General features: G+C 44.6%; 1 protein-coding gene across 3 annotated transcripts in view; it reads left to right on the forward strand.

Moving 5' to 3' along the window:
• SEZ6L (seizure related 6 homolog like) overlaps positions 1-24,836 on the forward strand; it is a 202,281-nt gene that overhangs the window by 173,606 nt on the left and 3,839 nt on the right. The window contains exons 13-16 of one of the 3 annotated variants that reach the window (XM_057527399.1): positions 16,134-16,328; positions 19,437-19,469; positions 21,266-21,380; positions 22,731-22,833. In XM_057527399.1, the coding sequence (XP_057383382.1) occupies positions 16,134-16,328; positions 19,437-19,469; positions 21,266-21,380; positions 22,731-22,833 (446 nt within the window). The remainder of the gene's footprint in view (positions 1-16,133; positions 16,329-19,436; positions 19,470-21,265; positions 21,381-22,730; positions 22,834-24,836) is intronic. The other 2 variants (XM_057527400.1, XM_057527401.1) reach the window with 2 other exon arrangements.

The raw sequence follows: 24,836 nt of genomic DNA on the forward strand, positions 1-24,836 counted from the left end.
GTGCTGACAGGGACCGGACCCATTGCTTAAGAAAAGCGTGAGGCTCTGCAGAAGGAACAAAGCCTCACGCAATTCCTGGGGTTTAGAGATGTCAGCTGCACTGCTATTTTATGAGTGTGTTTTGAAGAGATCCATTAAGGGCACAGCCAGCCCAAGCTCCCAGAGCTGCACTGAGGTCTCGATAGTGCTGGGGAATCAGACTTTAAACAACAACAAAAAAATAGATGTTTATTGTATGTTTATGTTAATTGTAAACTACATCTTATGTGATGAACAGAGTGTAACTTAAGGACGTGGCTCTCTCCTGAAGTAGCTGTGTTTTGTCACTTCTCACAAGTATCAAAACAGGCTTTGTGGAGTTTTTTCTTGGCCACAAACAAGCAGCCCTGCCATTTAGATGGACAAAAGCATTCACTGTTTGGAAGACAATTGGAAAGCAAGAAAATCCTTGTCCTTTTCCATTGGATAAACAGATACAGGCAGACCTCAGAGATACTGTGGGTTCAGTTCCAGACCACCACAATAAAAGAAAATATTGCAATAAAGCAAAATTTTGGGTTTCCCAGTGCATATAAAAGTTATGTTTAGCCTATACTGTAATCTATTGAGTGTGCTATAGCATTACGTCTTAAAAAAAAAAAAATGTATGTACCTTAATTTTAAAAGACTTTATTGCTTAAAAAAAATGGTAACCCTCATCTGACCACGCACGGTTGCCACAAACCTTCAATTCGTAAAAAAAAAAAAAAAAAACACAGTATCTGTGAAGCGCAGTAAAGCAACACGCAATAAAGCAAGGTATGCCTGTACTTATTGAGCACTTATTGTATGCCAGGCACCATTCTGAGCAGTCACATGCATTAATTCACATTCACATAATTAATTAATAACAGAGATGTTCGTTGCTTCTGATAAAGAACAGAGCATGGTCAAATTCAAACTCTGGGGAGACCTTCCTCTCTTTCTATCCATGAGGCAGCCAAGGCCAGGGTCCCCTGTGCTAGTCCATAAATTCAGCTTTCTCAGCCCACGAAAGCATTTATCGCACAGACCCAAATAAATGAAAAATTTAAGTGCGCATCATCTACTTCATAAATTTTCCTTAATTGACATCTGATTCCTTTATTAGAGGAAGAATTATGTTTCTGGGTTCCCATTTTCTCTTCTCAAAAAGGGGGAAGGTGTGGTAAGAACACAACATGAAATGGACCCTTTTAGCAAATCCTTAAGTGTATAATAGAGTATCATTAACTCAAAGGCATGGTGTTGTACAGCAGATCTTTAGAACTTACTTACCTTGCATAATGGGAACTTTATGCCTGTTGATAAGCAATTTCCCCGTTTCCCCTTCCTCCAGCCCCAGGCAGCCACCATTTCGCTCTCTGGTTCTATGAATTTGACCTTTTTTTAAAAGATTTTTTTATTGAAGCATAGTTGATTTCCAATGTTGAGTTAATTACTGCTATACAGCAAAGTGATTCAGTTATACATATATATACAGTCTTTTTTTTATACTCTTTTCCATTACTGTTTATCATAGGCTATTAAATATGGTTCTCTGTGCCATCCAGTAGGACCTTGCTGCTTATCCACTCCATATATAAAAGCCTACATCTGCTGACCCCAGCCTCCCACCCCATCCCTCCCCAACCCCCTTGGCAACCACCAGTCTGTTCTCTATGTCCATGAGTCTGTTTCTGTTTCACAGATAGGTTCATTTGTGTCATATTTTAGATTCCACGTATACATGATATCATATGGTATTTGTCTTTCTCTTTCTGACTTACTTCACTTTGCACGATAATCTCTAGTTGCATCTATGATGCCCCAAATGGCATTATTTCATTCTGTTTTATGGCTGAGTAGTATTCCATTGTATATATGTACCACATCTGCTTTATCCATTTATCTGTTGATGGACATTTAGGTTGTTTCCGTGTGTTGGTTGTTGTGAATAGTGCTGCTATGAACATAAGGGCGCATGTATCTTTTTGGATTATAGTTTTGCCCAGATATATGCCCAGGAGTGGCATTGCTGGATCATATGGTAAGAATTTGACTATTTTTTAAAATAAATTTCCATTAAAAAAAAATTTATTTATTTAGGCTGCGCTGGATCTTAGTTGTGGCACACAGGATCTTTGTTGCAGCATGCAGGCTCTTAGTTGTTTCATGTGGGCTCTTAGTTGCGGCATACAGACTTCTTAGTTGTGGCACGCGAACTCTTAGTTGCGGCATGCAGACTCTTAGTTGCGGCATGCATGTGGGATCTAGTTCCCCGACCAGGGATCGAACCCAGGCCCCTGCATTGGGAGTGTGGAGTCTTACCCACTGGACCACCAGGGAAGTCCCTGAATTTGACTATTTTAGATGCATCCTATAAGTAGAACCAGACAGTATTTGTCCTTTTGTGACTGGCTTATTTCACTCAGCATAATGTCCTCAAGGTCCATCCATGTTGTCACATATGGCAGAATTTCCTTCTTTTTCAAAGCTGAATGATATTCCATTGTATGTATATACCACGTTTACTGTATCCATTCATCCATCAGTGATGTTTGTTTCCACATCTTGGCTAGTGGAAATAGTGCTGCAATGAACACAGCAGTGCTAAAATCTCTTCAAGATCCTGATTTCAGTTATTTTGGGTAAATACCCAGAAGAGGGATTGCTGGATCATAATGCTTGTTCTATCTTTAATTGTTTGAGGAACCTTCACACTGTTTTCCATAGCGGCTGCACCATTTTGCATTCCCACCAAGGGTTCCCTCTTCTTCGTGCCCTCACCAACTCTTGCTGTCTTTTGTTTCTTTGATAATAGCCATCCTACCATGTGTGAGGTGATATCTTATTGTAGTTTTGATTAGCATTTCCCTGATGACCATGACGTTGAGCATCTTTCGTGTACATGTTGGCCATTTGTATATCTTCTTTGGAGAAATGTCTATTCAAGTCCTTTGCCCATTTTTTAATTGGGTTATTTGTTTGTCGGCTATTGAGTTGTAGGAGTTCCTTACGTATTTTGGAAATTAACCCCTTATCAGATACATGGTTTGCAAATATGTTCTCTCATTCAGTACATTGAAGATTTCTCTCACTTATTGTTTTCTTTGAAATTGGACCCTTATCTGACACCATACACAAAAATCAACTCAAAATGGTTAAAGACTTAAATTTAAGACCTGAAACTGTAAAAATTCTAGAAGAAAACATAGGGGAAAAGCTCCCTGACATTGGTCTTGGCAATGATTTCACGGATATGACACCAAAGGCACAGGCAACAAAAGCAAATACAGACAAGTGGGAATTCATCGCAATAAAAAGCTCTGCACAGAAAAGGAGAGACTTTATTATTCTGTTTGCGCAAGTAACAGGGAATCTTGGACCACACAACCCTGTGTTCCCATCTGCCTTAGTCCTAGAATTTAGTCTGAGTCCTAGAATTTAGTCTGAGTCCTAGAATTTCAGAGCTGAAGGGAATCTGGGAGATAAAATGCAATTGAGGATAACCTTGAGATAAAATACAGCTGCCCTCATTTTACAGATAATAAAAATAGTTATCTATCGAATGTGTAAGACATTTTGCTTAAGCATGTTATATGTATTTGTGAACATATATGTATATATGTGTACAGTATGTGTGTATATACATGCACATATACATTAAGGAAACTAAAGCTCAGAGGAAAATACAGATAACAGTAGTTATGTGTAAAATACATTGCTAACTAGATTATATATATATGTATTTTTGTGAATGTATATATGTGCACACACATATATAAATGCGTGTGTGGAGGTGGGTATGTAAAGGAAATTGATTCTCAAAAGGAGGTATGACTAAGGTCACAAAACTTCTTTGTGGGCAGAGCTAGGATTCAGGTTTAGGGCTCTGATCGCCAAGGCCAGCATCCCTTCCACCAGCCTGGCGCCGCCATCATTTCACCATGGGTGGCAGGGCGCAAACTCACACAGGGCTGTCCCCGTGGAATTGTAGTCTATGGTCCTCACCCCTTAGCCACCACCACATCCCTTCCCAGTCCCCACACCTTTGGGCCAAGTTCTGACACTGACTGGTTGGTTCCTGTTTGGGGTTTAATTGTGTCCCCCCCAAAAACAATGTCGAAGTCCTAACCCCCAGTACCTGTAACGATGAGGTTTGGGGAAATAGGGTCTTTGCAGATATAATCAAGTTAGGATGAGGTCATACCAGATTACGGTGGGCGTTAATCCAGTGACTGGTGTCCTTACAAGAAGAGGGAAATTTGGACTCACGTGGAGACACAGACACAGGGAGAGCGTCGCGTGATGACAGAGGCAGTGATGGGAGCGTTGTACCTGCAAGTCAAGGATGCCAAGAATTGCCAGAGACCACCAGAAGCCAGGGAGAGGCAGGGAAGCATCTTTCTTCCGGAGGTTTGAGAGGGAGCAGGGCCCTGCTGCCTCCTTGATTTCAGGCTTCTAGACTCCAGAGCTATGAGACAAGGAATGACTGTTGTCCTACGACCCCTGTTTGTGGCAGTTTGTTACAGCAGCCCAGGAAGCAAATACAGCTCCCATTTCCCCTTTAAAATACTGAAAGGTGGAAATATTTTTTTAAAAGAAAGAAGAGGCACCTCACTAATGAGGCACAGCCTCCAGAGACCCTCTGGGCTGCAGCAGCTGCTGGGTTTCCGAGAAGCAGCCCCGCTCCCTCTGGGGCCGCCGCCTTTCCCTAAGATCTGCAGAGCTCTGGTGAGAAGGTGTCCCTGACACCCATGCTAATGAGTTCACGAGTCAAGCTGGGTGTCAGGAGACACGCCATCCTCCTCCCAGATGCCAGGAGAACCCAGCATGGGGTTCCAGCATTGTTCCAGGCAGGTGAGGCCGACGGGAGATGACACACGAGGCAGGAGGATAGTCAGATTCTAGCAACAAGGTGCCCAGACTGAGGGGGCGGTTGTATCTGGGTTCTGAGAGTATTTTTAACAAGGTTATTGGACATAAAACAGCTTTATTTTTTTTAAATTTATTTATGTATTTATCTTTGGCTGCGTTCGGTCTTCGTTGCTGCACACGGGCTTTCTCTAGTTGCGGGGAGCAGGGACTACTCTTCGTTGCGGTGCGTGGGCTTCTCATTGCGGTGGCTTCTCTTCTTGTGGAGCATGGGCTCTAGCCAAGTGGGCTTCAGTAAATGTGACACACGGTCTCAGTAGTTGTGGCTAGTGGGCTCTAGAGCGCAGGCTCAGTAGTTGTGGCACACGGGCTTAGTTGCTCCGCGGCATGTGGGATCTTCCTGGACCAGGGCTCGAACCTGTGTCCCCTGCATTGGCAGGCGGATTCTTAAGCACTGTGCCACCACGGAAGTCCAATAAAACAGCTTTAAAATGTTTCTTCTGCTGAACCAAGGAAACAGCCCTGATTTGATGAGCACCTTGGCTGTGCCCAGCCCTTCCCGAACATTCACACATTTAACCCTCACAAAACTGCATGAATGGTTTGCGTGTCCACTTAAAAGCAGGCAGAGAAGGCCCAGAGAGGGTGAGCAGCTTTCCTGAGGTCACACAGCAAGGAAGGGGAAAACCCAGGATTCTAGCTAAAGCCTGCCTAACCCCCAAAGTGTCTTCTTTCTACCTCGTACTCTGCAGCCCTGGTTGCCGGGTGGAGCTCTGGGGCTCTACTGTTGACCAAGACTTTCCACCAACAAGCAAATCCTATAAGCTCTGGACATCTGCAGCCTCTGTTCACAGTCACTTGCCAACACCTCGTTTGGTCCAGCTGGGGCTCAAAGCCATGTCTTTTCACTCCTGGTCCATTTACACCAGGCCACTTCAAGAATAGACAGGTCAGGGCTTCCCTGGTGGCGCAGTGGTTGAGAATCTGCCTGCCAATGCAGGGGACACGGGTTCGAGCCCTGGTCTGGGAAGATCCCACATGCCACGGAGCAACTGGGCCCGTGAGCCACAATTACTGAGCCTGCGCGTTTGGAGCCTGTGCTCCGCAACAAGAGAGGCCGCGATGTGAGAGGCCTGCGCACCGCGATGAAGAGTGGTCCCCACTTGCCGCAACTGGAGAAAGCCCTCGCACAGAAACGAAGACTCAACACAGTCATAAATAAAAATAAATAAATAAATAAAAAGAACGTGAATTCCTAAAAAAAAAAAAATTTAAAGAATAGACAGGTCAGGCGTAGGTAGAGGGAAGAGTCTGAAATTTGCTGTCAGACCCACCTCCAGCTCTGCTGGGTGACCTTGGACCAGTAGCTTGCCCTCTCTGGACCTAGGGCCCCCATCTGTGAAAATGGATTACTACTTCCTACCATGCAGGTTTGTTGGATGTAATTCGGTCATTTAACAAGTCCTCTTATCTGCAGGTGCATGCTAGGACAGAGGTTCCCAAACTTTCTCAACTCACAGTATCTTTGGAGTGTCAGGATTGTTTCGTAGATTTCCTAGGCCAGAATATCTAACAATTCTATTTATTAAGCAGTTAGGTCCAAACCACTTAATAAGCAGCTATATCCTGACAACTTAGGAGCTGCTTGAGAAAGTAATGCACATAAATTGAGAGAAAAGATTGTAAAATTTTTATTTCGTTCTTAAGTAACACTTATTTACAATTACAGTAATAATCCAACTACTGCTGCGGGAGTGTGTGTGCCTGCTGGGCTCTGCCAAACTTCTCAGACTCTTAGCATCAGACTGGACTCTGCCACCTGCATCTCCTGTTCCACACTGATTTTGTCACAGTTCTTGCTTTTTAGCACAACAACCACAGAAAACCTAGCTTTGCAAAGATGGGGCATCATCAAAAAGAATGTCGCTCCATTGTGAAGCAGTTATACTCCAATAAAGATGCTTAAAAAAGTAAATAAACTGCAATCTGTATGCACCCCCCCCCCAAAAAAAAAAAAAAGAATGTAACTCAATCTGATGTTAAAACTCAATCTGATGAACTTTCTCAAGCTAGGAGTTCACATGAGGCTGGAAGATGTCACTGTGTCTCCTCAACATTTTTTAAAAATCTCACAGCACCCCTATGAGTTCACGGTGGCACCCGGGGGGCATCGTGGTGTATAGTTTGGGAACAATGGTGTTAGGTCCTGAAAATATGGCAAAAATGCAGCAATATGTAAACAGACACAATCTGCACTGTCAGGGAGCCTGGGGTCTATTGAAGATGGGGGAGGAGAAACAAGTCTATGAAAGAAATAACAATGGATCCGCAGTATCACCTCCTCCAGAAAGACCTCCCTGACTGCCTAGGCTAGGTCATGTTTCTCTCATCTGCACTCCCATGGCTCCTGTAGCTACACAGCACTTGCTGCAGCTTATCGAAATGATCTGTTTATATGTTCAGAGACTCAAACACATACCTTGCTTGCTAGGAATGTATCCAATTGGTTGTTGTATCCCTTGGGCCCAGCAGGCTCAAAAAATAACAGTATTTGTTACTATTACTGTCATCGTCCTTGTTAGCAATACTAATGCAGTCTTTATTGAGTTTCGTGGCTTTGTTGCAGCTTCCCTTCTTTGGTGGTGGCATGGTAGATGGCTGCTGGGGGTCCCATCCAGAAGATATAAACCACAGCATGAAAAGTAATGAGGCTCTGACAAAGATAGCGAGGGTTTTATGGGTGGCTCTCCAGAGAGGCATGTAGGGATTCCCCAGGAGGCCCTGGCCCTTCACAGCCCTGCCCCCAGAACACCACAAATACGAGATGTGGAGATTTCCTGACCTGGATAGAACCCACATGGCCAGACGGTGGCCATAGTAAAAGTTTCCATTGATGAATCATCCCCAGCGGCCTCACCTTGGCCTTCATGCCAGGCTCTAGCTGGGTGCCTTTCTTCATTTAAAAATTCCTGTCTCTGAGGAAGCAATAGCTCAGAGCAATTCACGATAGCCCAGGGAATTTGGGCAGGAGAAGGGCCCTTCATTATGGCAGAACCGTTAAGTGCACAGGACTTCAAATCCAGCAGGTCAGGTTTGCATCTCAGCCCTGCCACTTGCCAGCTGCGTGACTTTGAACAGCTGAAGTCGATGTCCTCATCAGAAAGAATGATCATGCCAACCATCAATACAGACGCTCATAACAGTGTGTCTGGTATATAATAAGTGCTCAGTTAACATTGGTTGCTAATTACCACTCAGTTTCAGTGCTTCACTACTGTAGAGTATATTACAAATCATTCATAGCAATAACCAAGAAACCTGATTTTGAGCATTTCGCACAAATACGCTCTAAAAATGTACATTTTTTCCTATACTTAAAGAGAGGGGGGAAATGGGAGGAAGATAAAAATGAGGGTAGGTTTGTGATTACGTCTATAAGACCATCAGTCCAAGTCACTTGAATTCCTGGGAGAGAACAGGTTGAAATCACACGGATTGCCATCAGAATTGTTTAAACCTTAGACAAGTGATTCTCCACCAGGGGTGAATCTGCTCCCCAGGGGACAATTGTCAAAGGCAATTTCTAGAGACATCTTTGGTTGTCACAACAGGGGAAGAGGAGTGCTACTGGCATCTAGTGGGCAGAGGCCAGGGATGCTGCCGAACATCCTACAGGGCACAGGACAGCCCCCCCGCAAAGAATTACCCAGCCCAAAATGTCCACAGCATCTAAGTTGAGAAAACCTGCCTTAAACAATCTTATCTCAAAGTGCGGGTACCTCCTCAGTGTAGGAATGTCATTGCCCAGCCACATCTCAGCTTAAGGATGGGGTCTTGGTCCAGTCTGTATACGTAGCAGGCAGGAAAAAGTGAAGTTCAGAGACATGAATTGATTCACCCGAGGTAACACTGCGGATCCCGGCCTCCAGTTTCAAATTCAAGTCACTTCCCTCATCACTTTCCTGCCATCTTCTGGGAGCTAAAGATAAATACAGATGCCTTCAAAGACAGCTGGTTTCTGCCAGAGGTGGAATTCCATGTGGAATTCTTCTCAGACTCTTACTGATGGTTGGGTCAAAATTGAACTGGATTGACTTTGGAGGCAGAGACTCAAATCATAACTCAGCCACTTCCTTCTTTTGGGACCTTTCACAAGAGACCTTCCCCTGAGCCTCAGTTTCCTCATCTGTAAAATGTCCGTATGGTGCGGTGATTAACAGTGGACTTGGACCACTTGGATTTGAATCTTATCATCTCTCCCACTAACTAGCTTGACAGGTTACCCAGCGAGATACCCAACAGTTCTGTGCTTCATTTGCACCGATATAAAATGGGGAGAGTCATAACAATGTCTGTGCCTTGGGGTTGTTGTAATAAATAACTGAGTTTATAGATAAAAGAACTCCAAATAGTGCCTGGCTCATAGGATGCGCTCAGTAAATTTTGGCTATTCTGGTCAGTACTGTTACCATCTTTAAAGATTTAGGGGAGGATTAGAAATAATATTTGCAAATCATCTGGTACAGAATGGGTATTTGAGTACTTTGGAAATCAATGGATTAAATTGTTAATTTCTTAACCATGTCAAGACACCAGAGCTGCAGTTCTGAGCCCTAAACCCTTCAGCCCTAAAGTTCTGGCTGGACTTTAAGAGTCTATTTCTGTTTTGTAAATCAGTGCATTTGTATCATTTTTTTAGATTCCACATATAAGTGATATCATATGGTATTTTTCTCTGTCTGACTGACTTCACTTTGTATGGTCATCTCTAGGTCCATCCATGTTGCTGCAAATAGCATTATTTCATTCTTTTTTATGGCTGAGTAATATTCCATTGTGTGTGTGTGTGTGTGTCTGTGTGTATTCCACATGTTTATCCATTCATCTGTTGATGGACATTTAGGTTGCTTCCATGTCTTGGCTATTGTAAATGGTTCTGCATGTATCTTTTTGAATTAGAATTTTCTCCGGGTATATGCTCAGGGAGTGGGATTGCTGGATCATATGGTAACTCTATTTTTAGTTTTTTAAGGAACCTCTGTACTGTTTTCCATAGTGGTTGCACCAATTTACATTCCCACCAACAGTGTAGGAGGGTTCCCTTTTCTCCACACTCTCCAGCATTTGTTATTCGTAGACTTTTTGATGATGGCCATTCTGACCGGTGTCAGGTGGTACCCCATTATAGTTTTGATTTGCGTTTCTCTAATGATTAGCGACGTGGAGCATCTTTTCATGTGCCTCTTGGCCATCAGTATGTCTTCTTTGCTGGCTGAACTTTAGAATCACCTGGGGAGCTTTAGTAAGAATATTTGGGGGGACGGATTAAAATTCCTTAGGGGGCAGAGCCAACTCACTGAATAACCTAGGGTGATTCTACTATGAAGCCAGGTGAGAACAGCTGAGGACGCCTCCCCCTCATCTTCCTGGACCTGCTGTCAGTCTCTTCCTTTACCTCCAGGGCTAAGAATTTGTCCTTTGTCACTTTCTATCTCTGCAGGGCCAGGACAGTGCCTGGTACAGGAAATATTGTGGAATACATGAACATTAAGTTACATGAAGGCAGGGGCCATGTCTGTCTTGCTCACTGTTGTATGTCCAAGGCCTGGCACATAGAAGGTGCTCAAGAAATATTTATTATACTCATTAATCTGTTCATTTATGAAAGAAAATTCCAGGGAAAGTTTGTAGGAAATCCTTCTGCATGGCCACTGCCACCTGCTGGCCACTCTGCTACACTGCAGGTAATACACTTTTTTTTTTTTTTTTGTCTTAAGGATTTATCTTCTCTTAAGGATCACTTACTGGGAAGCTGGATTCCCAGGAGGATGAGAAGCCTAGGAATCAGATCAGCACTTACCTGGGGTCTGAGTCTTCACTCTCTCCCAGTAGAGCACTGGATTTCCAGGTTTCCTCTGAAAACCTTCCCTGACCTTCCCACCTCTGACTGACTCAGTGAGGTTTCTGCTCTGTTTCTCCCATCACAGCTGCTACCAAGCACTGGGTTGCAATTACTTGATAACTGTTCCTCTCCCCCACTAGACTGAGTCCTGGGGAAATAGGAACCATGCTTCTTTAGTTCCCTACTCTCTACCAGCTCCTAGCACAAGCCTGGAACATAGGGACAGAGCAAATGTCTGCTGGACTGAAAATTTTTTTTTTTTAAACCCAAAGAGTGAATTCTAGACTCTGGAAGTTCATAAACTGTAAAGTGTGGTGCATTGGTCTGCATTTCCCAAGGAGTATTATATACTCCATTGGCGATACCCGTGTGGCTTTAGACAGTGCCCAGATTAACTTTTCAATGTTAAGAAAATCTTTGAAAATAAAACTGACATTTGAAACCTGTGATTATAAGAATGTTATTATTTGGGGTGAGGCTAAATTATGTAGCACTGTTTAAATGGAAAAATAATAGAAATTTTTTAAAAGATTAAGTAAACAATAGTAAAGTTGGGATGAAAATATGACCAAAATTGTAAAACCCAGAAAAATGACCAGCGTTTACTGGGTGCTACTATATGTTGCTCACCCTCACTTGCATGAGCACATTTCATCATCATAGCAACCCTATGAGCTATCCCATTTCACAGATGAGGAAGTTGAGGCTCACAGAGGTCAAATATCTTACCCACAGGTGCATAACTAGGATCTGAATCCCGGGCCATTAGGCACTTGAGCCCAAGAACTTCTATTCTGTAATCTTCTTTCAGTTGAATTGATGTAAGGTCTATCAAGAAACATTTATTGGGCACCTACTGTGTGCCAGACTGCTGAAGATACAGCAGTGAGTAAAAGCCAACCCCAGCTCTGCAGAGCCCAGCCAGGTTGAAGAGCAAACTTTCAGAGGAATCATTAGGACATGGGTGCAGGGTTTGGGTCATGATGTTATTACCTGTGTATACTATAAAAGTAAGGCGTGCCCAACCTGTTTTTAAAACGATACATCAATATGCTATATAGGACTATAAAATGTAAAAGGAAAATTTTCTCTTCCTACAGCTCATACCCCAGGCACACTCTGCAAGGTTAATGATACCTTACCAGTCCTTCTAGGTGTCTTCCATGGACGCATAACACAATGCTGTCTTTAAGGGTTCCCGTGATTGATTGAAGGAAGGCATTGTGGTTTGACCTGGGGCCCAGACATAGTAACATTGGCTGTTCTCAAGTGCCCGTGGGCGAACTTCAACCATAGAGATGACGTTGGTTTAGTGGAGGGATTAGCTTTGGTCAGGCATCGGCAGAACCACCTGGTGCCTCATGTCTGGGAGTCTGAACTGAAGGGAATGCTAGTCAATATCTCTGCCTCTCTCTCTCAGCTGCTCTAACAGCCCCGCCCCCGCTGACTTAGGGGGTCTCCTCCAGGTGCCCCTTACTCTTTTGAGCTTCTCTCTCTGACAGCAGCTGCCATCTCTTTTTGTTTAATTGTCCATTTACATTTGTTTGCCCCCTTAAAGCATTGAGACCACAGTCTATGGAGGGCAGGAATGGGGTCTGATTCGCCTTCTGGCCCCACTGCTGGGTGCGTTGTCTGGCGTGCAGTAAACACTTGCTAAATGTTTTCTGAATAAAAGCACGAGCGTCTGCCAAGGTGCATCTGCATTGTCGTGCAAGATGCACCCCTAGCCACCCAGTGACCCAGCAAGTCCCTTTCTACAGGCTGGCTTCCTGGATTGCAGGTATGGGAAGAGAACAGTTCTTCACCCCTGATGAAGGCTGCTATTGAATTACAAAGAAAAAAATCTTTCAACCTCAAGAGGTTGGAACCCTAGGAACCTTAGGAACCTTCTAAGCCAGGTCCCTATCGACCCACCCATTCAAAGAGATCAAAGCCCCAATTCCTCATTAGTGGTGATTACTGTCACTGAAACATAGTCATTCATTCATTTGTTCCTTGGAAAGGTGATACATTAAAATGCCTTCCTAAATGTCAGGCAGGTACCATGTGTAGAACAATAGAGAGTGGTAAGGATTGTGGCTAACTGGGGAACATATTTCTTATCTAAGGGGGAAAGCTTCTACTCAACGCCATGTGAGTTGAGTGCTTGGGCTCCAGGTCACAATCATTGCCATGTAGTTATGTGAACCCAGTATTGTCTTATCTTCCAATGTTTCAGAAGAAGCCAGAAATTTAGATTATTACATGAAATACCCTGACTTGTACAAGCTAAGTAGAGCCCATGTGTAGGTCAAATTCACAGAGAAATAGGGTCTAGTTGGGACTTCTGTTATACTATGTGCCATCCACAATTTCCATGGGGCAAGGGGTTATATCTGTTTTATTCACTTCTGTGTCCTCAGTGCTACTTATGTGTTGGCACATAATAGGTGTTCAATAAACATTCATTGACCCAATGAATGAATGAATGCTTCCTGTGATCCAGGCAAGGTGCTAGGCACTGGAATTCCTGGCATGAACATAAGATGAGTTTCCAGCCTGGGAGTGAGTGGGCAAGGTGAGAATCAAACAGTGCCATAAAGGATTCTGAAGCTGTGATGGAAGTCTGTGAAGGTTATAGAACAGCGTTCCAAGGACAGGGGAATTCATGCTGCTGGGGACAGATCTGGCTCCTTGGGGGAATTCTTGAGATCTGCCTTATAAAATAAGATGCTTGAAACAACCCATATTTATTATCTTACAGTTTCTATGGGTCTGGAGTCTGGGAACAGCTTAACTGGGTCCTTTGGTTCAGGATCTCTCATAAGAGAGACCTGGGGCTGGAGTCTCATCTGAAGGCTTAATCGGGGGAAGGATCCACTTCCAAGCTTTGGAGCTCCTACTCCAAAGACAGTGGAGAGTCTGCTAGCAAGACAGAACTACAGTCTTATATAACATCCTCACGGAAGTGACAGCCCTTCATCTTTGCTGTATTGATACTTTATTGTTTGGAAGTGAGTCACAGGTCCTGCTACAAAGAGCCGCAAAGAGCGTTAATACCAGCAGATGAAGATTATTAAGGGCTGTCTTAGCCCTTCCACTGCACTCTCCTTTATTTTTTTTTATTGGAGTATAATTGCTTTACAATGTTGTGCCAGTTTCTGCTGTACAATGAAGCGAATCAGCTACATGTATACGCATATCCCCTCCCATTTGGACCTCCCTCCCACCCCCCTCCCCATCCCACCCCTCTAAGTCATCACAGAGCACCAAGCTGAGCTCCCTGTGCTATACAGCAGGTTCCCACTAGCTATCTATTTTACACATGGTAGTGTATTTATGTCACTCTCCTTTAGATAGGAAGGGGAAGGGCATCTCAGACAGAGGGAACAGCATAGGCAAAGCACAAAGGGGTGAAACAGATGAACCCATCTAGCAAAATGTGACTAGTTCAATGTAAAGTGAGGAACCATTTGAGAGGGAGACAGGAAGCAGATGGACAAAGCCCTAATAGCCCAATCTGGAGACCCTGCCTCTTCTCCAAGCGCAGTGGAATCACCAGGTATGAAATAATAAAAGACCCACCTGCTCCACGTTCTAAACCGAGGGCCTGCAGAGTCAGGATGATGGCAAGCTGGAAGATTACACTAGTAAGTTGTAAAAATAACTCAGATATTACAGGAATCCTTCAGGTAAAAAGAGACAGCATGTCATCTCTTCCGAGTTTCACTAATCAAGTGAGTATTGGAAGCTGTGGACAGAAGCTTGTTTCTCTGAAACATGAATGGCAGGTGCAGCTGTGATATGTAAAGACTTGGGTCTTTGTACAGCAAAGCAAGATCCAGAAGGAACAAAATGTTTTAGGATTTGGCGTAGAAAACCCCTTGTTCTCTGTTTGTGGGAATGTAAAATGGTGCTGCCACAGTAGAAAACGGGATGGTGGTTCCTCAGAAAGTTACATGTAGGATTACTGTACGGTCCAGAAGTCCTACTTCTGGGTATCTACCCACAGAATTGAAGGCAGGGTCTCAAAGAGGTATTTGCACACCCATGTTCATAGCAGCATTATTCACAATAGCCGAAAGGGGAAACCATTCAAGTGTCCATTGATGGATGGATGAATAAACAAAATGTTGTCCAGCCATACAATGGAATATGGTTCAGCCTTAAAAAGGAAGGAAATTCTGACACAAGCTACAACATGAATGACCCTTGAGGATATTATGCTCAGTGTAATAAGCCAGTCACAAAAAGACAAATACTGTATGATTCCACTTATATGTGGTCCCTGGAGTAGTCAAAGTCATAGAGACGGAAAGTAGAATGGTGGCTGCCAGGGGCTGGTTGGGAGGGGAGATGGGGAGTTAGTGTTTAATGGGGACAGAGTTTCCATTTGGGAAGGTGAAGAGTTCTGGAGATTGATTGTACAACAATGGGAATGTATTTGACACTACTGGACTGTATATTTAAAATGGTTAAGATGGTAAATTTTATATTCTATAGATTTTACCCAGTTTAAATTTTTTAATAGTAAGAATTTTTAATGTTTCAGGATGTGTAGTCTTGTGTGCACAGCAGTTTTTGCTGGCTTTCCAGTCCATCCAGGTGCTGAAAAGGAACTGATCACACACTGGCCCTGGAATGGGTCAAACTGGCAGGTTCAACTCTCCAATAAGTCTTAAGCTAGCAGGCGTCATTTATGATGCTCCTGCTGTATATGTTAGGGTCATTTGTGTTCCTGCTGTATACCAGGCCCTGAGCTTCCAGCATGCCTTAACAGGCTCATCTCCAGTGAGATTAGTGACTCAATTAGGGGTAGGGGGCATCAGGGAAGGCTTCCTGAAGGAGGAGATATGAGGACTGAGTATTGAAAAACAAGACTTATCCAGGCTGTGTGGGCAGGTGAGGTATAAGGTGAGAAGCAGGAGGAATATTTCATAATTTAGCGACACCACCATCCATTATTTACTGAGTACTTACATTTCAAGGTCATGCTAAGCATTTGCACACATTATCTTGTTTAATCTTCCAAGTCCCTGTGAGATAAGTACTGCTATTATTGCCATTTTACTGATGAGGAAACTGAGGCTCAGAGAGGTTGTCGCCCTTGCTGGAGGTCACACAGCTAGTAAGTAGCAGAACCCAGATTTTTAACCCAGATTCCACAGCTTAGTATATCCTACTGTGCCCATGTGTAACCCATGCCCAGAGGTGGGAGAGGGAAAGGTGAGTTTGAGGAGTGGGCAACAGTTCAGTGCAAGGTGGGGATGCAGCGAAGTGATGCTGGAGAGACTGGCCTCAGATCACACAGGCTCTGAGTAGGAGTCCCCAAAGATTTACATCGTCTCATCAGAGCTCCTTTTGGCTTGCATTTCAGCGGAGGAGTCCCTGGCATGTGACAACCCAGGGTTACCTGAAAATGGGTACCAAATCCTGTACAAACGACTCTACCTGCCAGGAGAGTCCCTCACCTTCATGTGCTATGAGGGCTTCGAGCTCATGGGCGAAGTGACCATTCGATGCATCCTGGGACAGCCATCCCACTGGAATGGGCCCCTGCCCGTCTGTAAAGGTAAAGAAACCACCACCTCCCCACCCCCGAAGTCCCGGGGAATGAGGGACCCAGAGATGTAAAGACTGACTTGCAGCGATTCTAAACTTGCTCTAAAAAGCCAGGCTACTGTGTTTCACTAAATCTAAGACACCACCGTTATTTTCTGCACTGCTGAGAAAGGACATGGCTGCCAATTAAACTATGACACGGTGCCTCCTCCTTGCTTAACATTTTTGTTTTTACTTACTAAAAGAGCTTAGGTTTTTATCATAAAGGAGAGGCAGCCTGCTTTTGACTCCTGCTTGGACAGTGTGGCTGAAACGTTTCCCGCCTCCTGCACCCCCTTCTCACAACCACGTGGTTCCCAAGGGTGATGGGTGTTCCCCTGTCGCCTCTGGGCGTTCTCCCAAGATGCTCACACCTATCCTCCAGGTACTGATGGTCCTGGGCTGATGATTGCACAAGCACAGGCATCTTGAGCGCCACCTGGTGGCAGCGATTGTAATACCCCAGTGATTGTAAGACAGCCCCCATCTCAGAGATGGTGAAAAGCGGGGGAAGTGTATTTTAGAATCAGTGAACCACTCATCGTTGAAATTAAGTTAGGGCATACCTAGTGAGATTTGGATCCATTTATCCGCGTCTTTGAGGTGTGAAATTCATAATCGTATCCTAAATATGTTCAACGCTTTAGGCAAGTGGATTTAACCTTTTATGGTGTTAATACCCTTTTGAGAATCAGGCAGAAAACTCTGAATTCTCTCCCCCGGGGGAACCGAAACATGCAGTTTTACATTTCTACTTGGGAACCCGTAACTTCAGCGGATCCCCAAATGCTCGTTCATGAAGTTCAGCATTAAGGCTTAAAAATACTTTCCCGGCCAGAATTTCTACTCCTGGGTATAGGCACAAAGTAATTGAAAACAGGTATTCAAACCAACACTTGTACAAATGATCGTAGCAGCATTATTCACAAAAGATGGAAACAACCCAAATGTCCATCAGCTGGTGAATGGATAAGCAGAATGTGGCATGTTCATACAAGGGAATATTGTTCAGCCGTAAACAGGAATGCTGTAACATGGATGAACCTTGAAAAGGTTATGCTCAGTGAAAGAAGCCAGACACAAAAGGTCACACATTGTATGATTCAGTTCGAATGAAATATCCAGAATAGGTAAATCCATAGAGATGGAACTCAGATTAGAGCTCCCCAGGGGCTGGTGGGGAGGGAAGAGTAACTGCTTAATTGATACTGAATCTCCTTTTGAGATGATGAAAATGTTTTAGAGCTAGATAGAGGTGATGCTTGCACTATTGTGAAAGTACTAAATGCCCCTGAATTGGACACTGAATTAAAACGGTTAATTTTATGTTATGTGAATTGTACCTATAAAAAAAGATTTTCCCTGAATTGCCTCATGACCATACTCTGAGATAGGTGAGCCGTCATACCCATTTCACAGATGTGGACAGAGAGACTCACAGAGGTTAAATGACTTACCCCAAACCACACAACTGGTACAAGACAAATCTAGGATTTGAACCCACTTCTGCTAATTATAAATTCCCTGCCTTTGAAACCCCACCAGGTGAGGCAGTCCTGGCCCCTCAGGTACGACAGACCGTCTAGCAGGAAAGACATTGTCTTGGGAGACCATTGCCCTTTTCTCTCCTCTCCATTTCCACTCCTGTGACCTACCCTGCCAACCCTGTAATGAAATAATAAATCACTTCCTCTTCCCCAAAAAAGTGGAGTCCATCGTTTGTGGTCTAGAGTTGGAGAAATGACAGAGCACCAGTGTGAGGCCACCCCCTGGGACTCAGGGGCCCTGGGTTCCCAAGGACGCCGCCCTGGCAGGTCCAGGAAAGGGCCCAGGAAGCTGCCTCTTGGCACGTGCCCCCGGGGCCCACTGATCACACTCAGAGGTTCAACATTTCCTTCCATTTCTAAGATTTCATGGAAGCTCGTGCCCTCCCAGACACGCAATCAAGGTCCCATTCATGTCTTGGGTAGGAAGCATCTGCCTTAATCTTTCCATTTTCCTAATGTCCTGGCTCCAGAGATGTCTGCAGTCAGTTAGTTAGCTTTTTTGTCGGCTGGTTTTGTTATCATCACATGATAACGATGAAAGTCAGAGAGTCACTTTGACCAAAGCTCTAACTAGGAAATCTCCATATTATGTAGGACACGGCTATTGCTGGGCCTTTGGGGGCCAGCTCCTCCCACGACCTTATCATGCAATCTTTCCATCGAAGCCCTTCACTCTGGGGGTTTTGCATCCCTGAACCCCGTCCCTGTGGGTATATTTTTGTGCTCAGCTATCATGATGACTTGGATGCCAAAGCGTGAAGACACCAGCCCCCATCATCCTGAACTTCCAGAGAAGTTGTACCGGGAATCCAGGGAATAAACCACTCCAGAGAGTTCCAGTCTATGGCAATGAAGGAATGAAAATATGGAATAAAAATCCTATATTCCAAATCAATATGGAATAAAAGTGAAATTAGAAAGGTTCATATAAATGTATACTTCAAAGCAGGAAAACAGTTTCACCTCTGGCTGGGCTCAGGATTTCGGATTTGGAATTTTGTCTTGCCCCTCACCATTCATCAGCCTTGGTCCGACACAAAAGCACTGAAGAGACCAGGACTATGTAGTTAAGAGCAAAGGCCCAAGAAAGCCAAGCAAGTTTAAATCCTGCCTCCATCACTTAGGAGCTGTGTGGTGTCAGAGAAATCGCTTCACTTCTCTGAACCTCTGTTTGCTCATCTGTTAAATGGGGATGAGAATAGTATCTACCTAATGAGATTGTTGTGAGTGTTAAGTGAGCAAATATATATAAAGCTCTTGATGCCCAGTATCTGACATATGGTGAGTATTCAGTAATTATTGTCCTTTTCCTTTCATATCTGTCTCATCTTCTCTCAGGAACTTAGGAAGGGAATGAGTCCAGGCATTTCCACTAATTCCAGTAGCCTAAGATTTAAAAAAATAAACAAACAAAACCACAGCACTACAGCAAAGCATGGAATGGACTTTTGCACCTAATTTGGGGGGGGGGGGCTTCATGCAAACAGAGTGAATTCACTTGACATTGACCAATGCTCCAATTTCTCTTTCAGTTAATCAAGACAGCTTTGAACATGCTTTAGAAGGTGAGTCCCATGAAGAAAAAAATCCCATAAACCAAGCTAATAGCAGAAAGCAAGGGAAGGTCCTTGGAGATCCTTATCCAGGCGCTTAACAGAAAATTAAGCAAAAAATTCTGCCTTCACACTGCTGAAGATAATTTCAAAACAAATGACATTGTAAAGAAAAAAAAATCATTGAATTTGCAACTTATAGTCCTAACTATGACCTGAAAGAGATTTGACGCCCATTCCGTTCATGATGACGAGGTAAAAACATCTGGGAGTTCACGTGCCTGAGAAACACATACCCTCTTGTAAAACTTTTCAGCCATGTGATGCTATCTGGGGGAGCTAAATCCAGAGATGCCTCACCTTTCATGCTGAGCAAGCTCCTGGTTTCGGGAGGGAAAGGTCTTCCCCAGGGGATGCTCTGTGTTCTGTTTTCCCCTCCATCTTTTTCTTCCCCAAAATAGCTGTCCCTGGATCCCTCTTGTTTTCTGTTCTTGTTAGAAATTACCAAGTGAGATTTATTAGTGTGGAACAGATGCTAAAAGTGATCCAGGATTTTGTTTTATCTTCCCTTTTCAATGCATTCCACACGTAAAATGTTCTGCATTCTGTATAACCTTCGTTCAGTTTGGTACAAAACCACTCCCTGGGCTGTCGTGTCAGGAAAAAAATAACATATTTTGTTTTGTTAAAAAATATATATGTAACCAATTGGACAGTTTTAAAAATTATTTTTGGAGCCACTTATCTTTCTGACAATAAATTGTTCACTCAGAATCTGGGGCAGTGGAAATTACATGTCATTAGTTGCTCTTTCCTGCAACAGATGACATTTTAATCCAAGCAGACAGAGCCGGAGCTCAAATATATGTGTAGGTTGTGGGGAGCATGTATTAGTCACTCCGCTAGAAGAAAAAGGGCATTTATGGTGTTAGGCTCTATTCAGGTCCTTCCTTTGCTGTCTTGCACCAGCCAATGAACCATGAGAACATCTCAAAGGCCTGGGTTGCTCAGAGGGTGTGATGCCATCATAATGTTCTGGGCTCACACGTTTATCATGGGTATTAAGATTGATTTTTCAGACCCAAGGAGTGGTGGTTAACAGATTGCAGATTTGCGTAACGCCGAGCTCTGTTAGACGTGGCTGTGGGGAACGGCAGAGGAAAATGTGTCCAGAAGGGATGTGGAGTCTGCCTTCAAGCCTTGCTCGGAAGACGCCCCCTTCCCCCCCTCCACCTCCACAATAATCGTCATAGTTCTTGTGATTTCTGCTAACCACTGGGAGGTAGCGGGAGGCCCCAGGTGAGGCCGAGAGGGTTGCCTGAGAGTGTGCAGCCGTGGCCTCTGAGGGTGAAAACTGTGTCTTCACTGTTAGGGTGTCACGGGGTGTGCAGTTGGGGTGTCATGAGGTGTGCAGGTACCAAGCACTGACCCAGCTGCCCAGCGCCCTCTGCTGGAGGGTCTGATTGAGCAGGTCTGGGAGGGACCTGCCAGTCTAGACACAACTCTGTCTTCTCCATGGACTGTCAGGCAAATCTGCCTTTCCAGTTAGCACGTTGGGGATTTTCTCCAAGTCTTCCCTGGAATTGGATTTTAACCAGATTTCAACTGATGACCACCCCATCCAAGAATGGGTCTGGGGCTCTGTTGCCAAGAACCAGCACCATTTCCTTTACTCTCTGCCTCTTCTCCCTTCTGGAGATGGTTCTCCAGTGGCTGGCTCTGTGACATTAGGCCTTGGAGTGGGTGCAGGGCTGGGAGGGCGGGTACTCCCCTGGGAGCCAGGTGCCCTCACTGGCTTGTGCGTTTAGTAGCAGAAGCGGCAGCCGAGACGTCTCTGGAAGGGGGAAACATGGCACTGGCTATCTTCATCCCAGTCCTCATCATCTCCTTACTGCTGGGAGGAGCCTACATTTACATCACCAGGTATGGGGCTTCGGGTGGGAGTGGGGCTCTCACCCACTCAGCGACCAGCGTGCTGGGGGCCTGGGCTCGTCACTGGACCCTGAGCCTCAGGGTCTCCACTCTTGGGGACAGTGGCATTTGTGTGATTGAAGGGATGGTGTGATTCAATTCAACTCTGAGAAATATTTAGATCGTGCGCCTGCCAACCCTTCATGGTAGGAGGGCTGAGCATGCAGCAACAAATCAGACAGACACTCTCCTGACCTCACAGAGCTAATGTTTAATGGGAGAGAGAGACATTTTCTATTGCCAGGCACACTGACTCATTCTTTCCTTCATTCACTCATTCATTCCCTCATTTATTCAACATGTATGTATTGACAGTCTAATGTCATTGTCCCAGGTGTCGGGGATCATAGAACGTGCCTTTAATAAGGAAGGAAGATATTCATCTATGGCTAGCATATTCACTAATTTGTTCAATTTCACAATCATTGAGCACCGACTCTGTACCAGGCCATTTTCTGGGCTCTAAGACCATCGTCGTGAACAAAACAAAAAGAAATCGTTGACATGTGGGGCACAGGTTCTGATGGGGGAAGAGAGACAATAAGTAAAGTATAATATAAAAGTAAGTAGTACATTAGAAGGTGAAAAATGCAGGGAGAAAAAGAAAACTTAGAAGAGAGAAAAAGGGAGCTGGGGTGAGGCAGGGGTTGCATTTTAAGTGGGGGAGGGTTAGAGGAGGCCCCAGTGAGAAATCACATTTGAGTAAGAGCTTGAAAGCAACAATGAATAAACTATGCAAATATCTGGGAGAGGAGGATTCCAGGCAGAGAAGCAGCATGTGCAAAGGCCCTGAGGCAGGCATTTGCCTACTCTAAATGGTCCCTGTGGAGCTCACAGTCTGGAAGGGGGAGAGGAGAAATACACACATTATCACACACTATAATAAACACAATAAAGGAAAGAGACAGGGTGTGGGAACAGAGACCAGATCTAAATAGGTGGTTAGGGAAGGCTGCTCTGAGGCAACACAGTATATGCTTAATGCTCATTATTATTGCGCTTGCTCTTTGCATTAAAGAGGGACTTGTATCATCTTACAGGAGAAAACACATTAAGCTGCAGTAACGGGAGGTCCGGGGCTTTAAGGATCACTGACTGGGTTAGAAATCGAGAGCGATTATGATTTCAGCTTTCACCCCACTCGGATTCTCACCTACAGGAGGCTGTCTCCACACATCCTCCTTGTTATCCATGGAGGTGCCCATGCTCAGGAAGTGGCACCCACCGTTCCCCTGTGGGACTGTAAGGTGTCTCCTCGTCCAGGAAAAGTAACTTCTCTTCCCTTCACCGTCTCTTCTCCAGATGCCGCTATTACTCCAACCTCCGCCTGCCCCTGATGTACTCCCACCCCTACAGCCAGATCACCGTGGAAACCGAGTTCGACAACCCCATTTATGAGACAGGGGTGAGTGGGTCTCTCTTCTCTCCCTGGTGCCTCCCTCTTTGCTCTGAATCCATCGACATCGAAATGGGAGGTTTAATTTCCTTTTGCTCACGATGCTGCTGGCAGAAAGGCATGGCCAGTGGTCCTCCTGTCTCATCCCCGCCAAGACCCCTATTGAGGTAACTGCTGGAGAACTCAGCTCGTTCTAGGAACTGATGACAAGCCTGTAACTCTGTTTGTTCTTAGCAGAATGGTCACAGAAAGGAGGGGCTGCACCAGAGACCCATGGAGAGACAGCTGAGATGGGTCAGAGCCCAGCGGTGGCCTGGTGGCAGTGGGCAGCATTCCCAACATCTTATTAAACTACATTCCTTATTGAATGGCAGTGTGCACCATCCCCACACATTTGAGCAGCAGCCTTGTGTTGGTACTAGGGACACAGCTGAACCAAATAGACACAGTCCTTCCGTTAATGAGCTTATAATCTCACAAAGGAGACAGATATCAATAATAATAGTAGTAGTAGTAGTAGTAGTAGTGGTAGTAGTAGTAATGGTAATAGTAATATTATGGGCCAGGCACCTTAAATGCATAATCCCCTTGAATCCTTGTAACTCTTTGTGATGGATTCTCTAGTTATTTCTGATTGACTGATGAGGACATTGAGGTTCAGGGAGAGGACAGACGATTTGGTCAAGATTGCACACAGCCAGAACACACAGCCTGCAGCCAGGATGCAAACTCTGTTAGACTTTCTTGCCTCTCCTTGAACCTCAAACAATCAAATATGCCAGTGAATATCTTGATTGCAACAAACCATAATTTTTAAGGGCCATGAAAGAAACTGGACAGGGTGCTATGAGTGTTTGATGGGATGGGAGAAGGCCATCTCATCTCATCTTTGAGAAAGCTGAGTCATATAAGGTGGCTGAAGAAGATGCCAGGAAGACAGGAGAGCACATGCAAAGGCCCAGAGGCATGTGTGAAGAACAAGACGGCTGGTCATGAGTTTGCAAAACCACAACCCTTCAAATTCACTGTGTGATGATGTACAATCATCTCCCAACATTGGGGGCATAAACTTGACTTGTTCCTTGTCCGTGCTAACCTTCCGTCACTCCTGCTTACTCTGACCTCCTGTTGGTTATCAATTGATATGTAACAATATTATTGCAAATTTAGGAGCCTAAAGGACACACATTTATTACCCCCATAGATTCCGTAGGTCAGGAGTCCAGGCACAGCTTATGTAGGTCCTCTGCTCACAGGCTACAATCATGGTGTCAGTCAAGGCTGCAGTCTCATCTGTGGCTTGACTGGGGAAGGATCCACTTCCAAGCTCACATGATTGTTGATAGCATCCAGTTTCTTGCAGGTCGTTGGACTGAGGGGCTCAGTTTCTTGCATGCTGTCAACCTCAGTTCCTTTCTATGTGTCCCTCTCCATAGAACAACTCACAACATGGCAGCTTGCTTTTTCAGAGTCAGCACGAGAGAGAGAGAGAGAGAGAGAGAGAGAGGTCACAATCCTACAAAATATAAACATGGATGTGACATCCTAGCACCTTTGCTGTATTCTGTTGCTTAGAAGCAAATCATAGGTTCTGCATACAGTTAAGGGGAAGGGATCATACGAGGAATGTGAATACCAGGAGGCTGGGGATCCTGAGGACCACCTTGGAGCCTGCTCCCCACACTTCCATCTACCATGAAGCACAGACAGAACTGCTTATCTGTGTTGACCCAGTGGGAACTGTAGACCTCCATTAAAGCATGTGACAGTGACATGGGGCCGAGCCTATGACTTCTTCTATCTCCCTACTCCTCTGCCCAGGGGGTCTGGAGTATATTACACACACTCCATGAGTATTGGAGAAATTGAACTGGTTGCTGCCTACATGTTGTGGTCATTTTAGATATGGCACTGGTAAGACAAGGTCATATGTTACTTTACATTGTGTATAGCTTGTTTCTGAATCCTCAGAGAAGGTCAAGCTGATGAAAAATAGCACTTTAGAAACTAGA

The sequence above is a fragment of the Balaenoptera acutorostrata genome, chromosome 13, assembly GCF_949987535.1.
Source record: "Balaenoptera acutorostrata chromosome 13, mBalAcu1.1, whole genome shotgun sequence".
In the NCBI taxonomy this organism is placed as follows: domain Eukaryota; kingdom Metazoa; phylum Chordata; class Mammalia; order Artiodactyla; family Balaenopteridae; genus Balaenoptera; species Balaenoptera acutorostrata.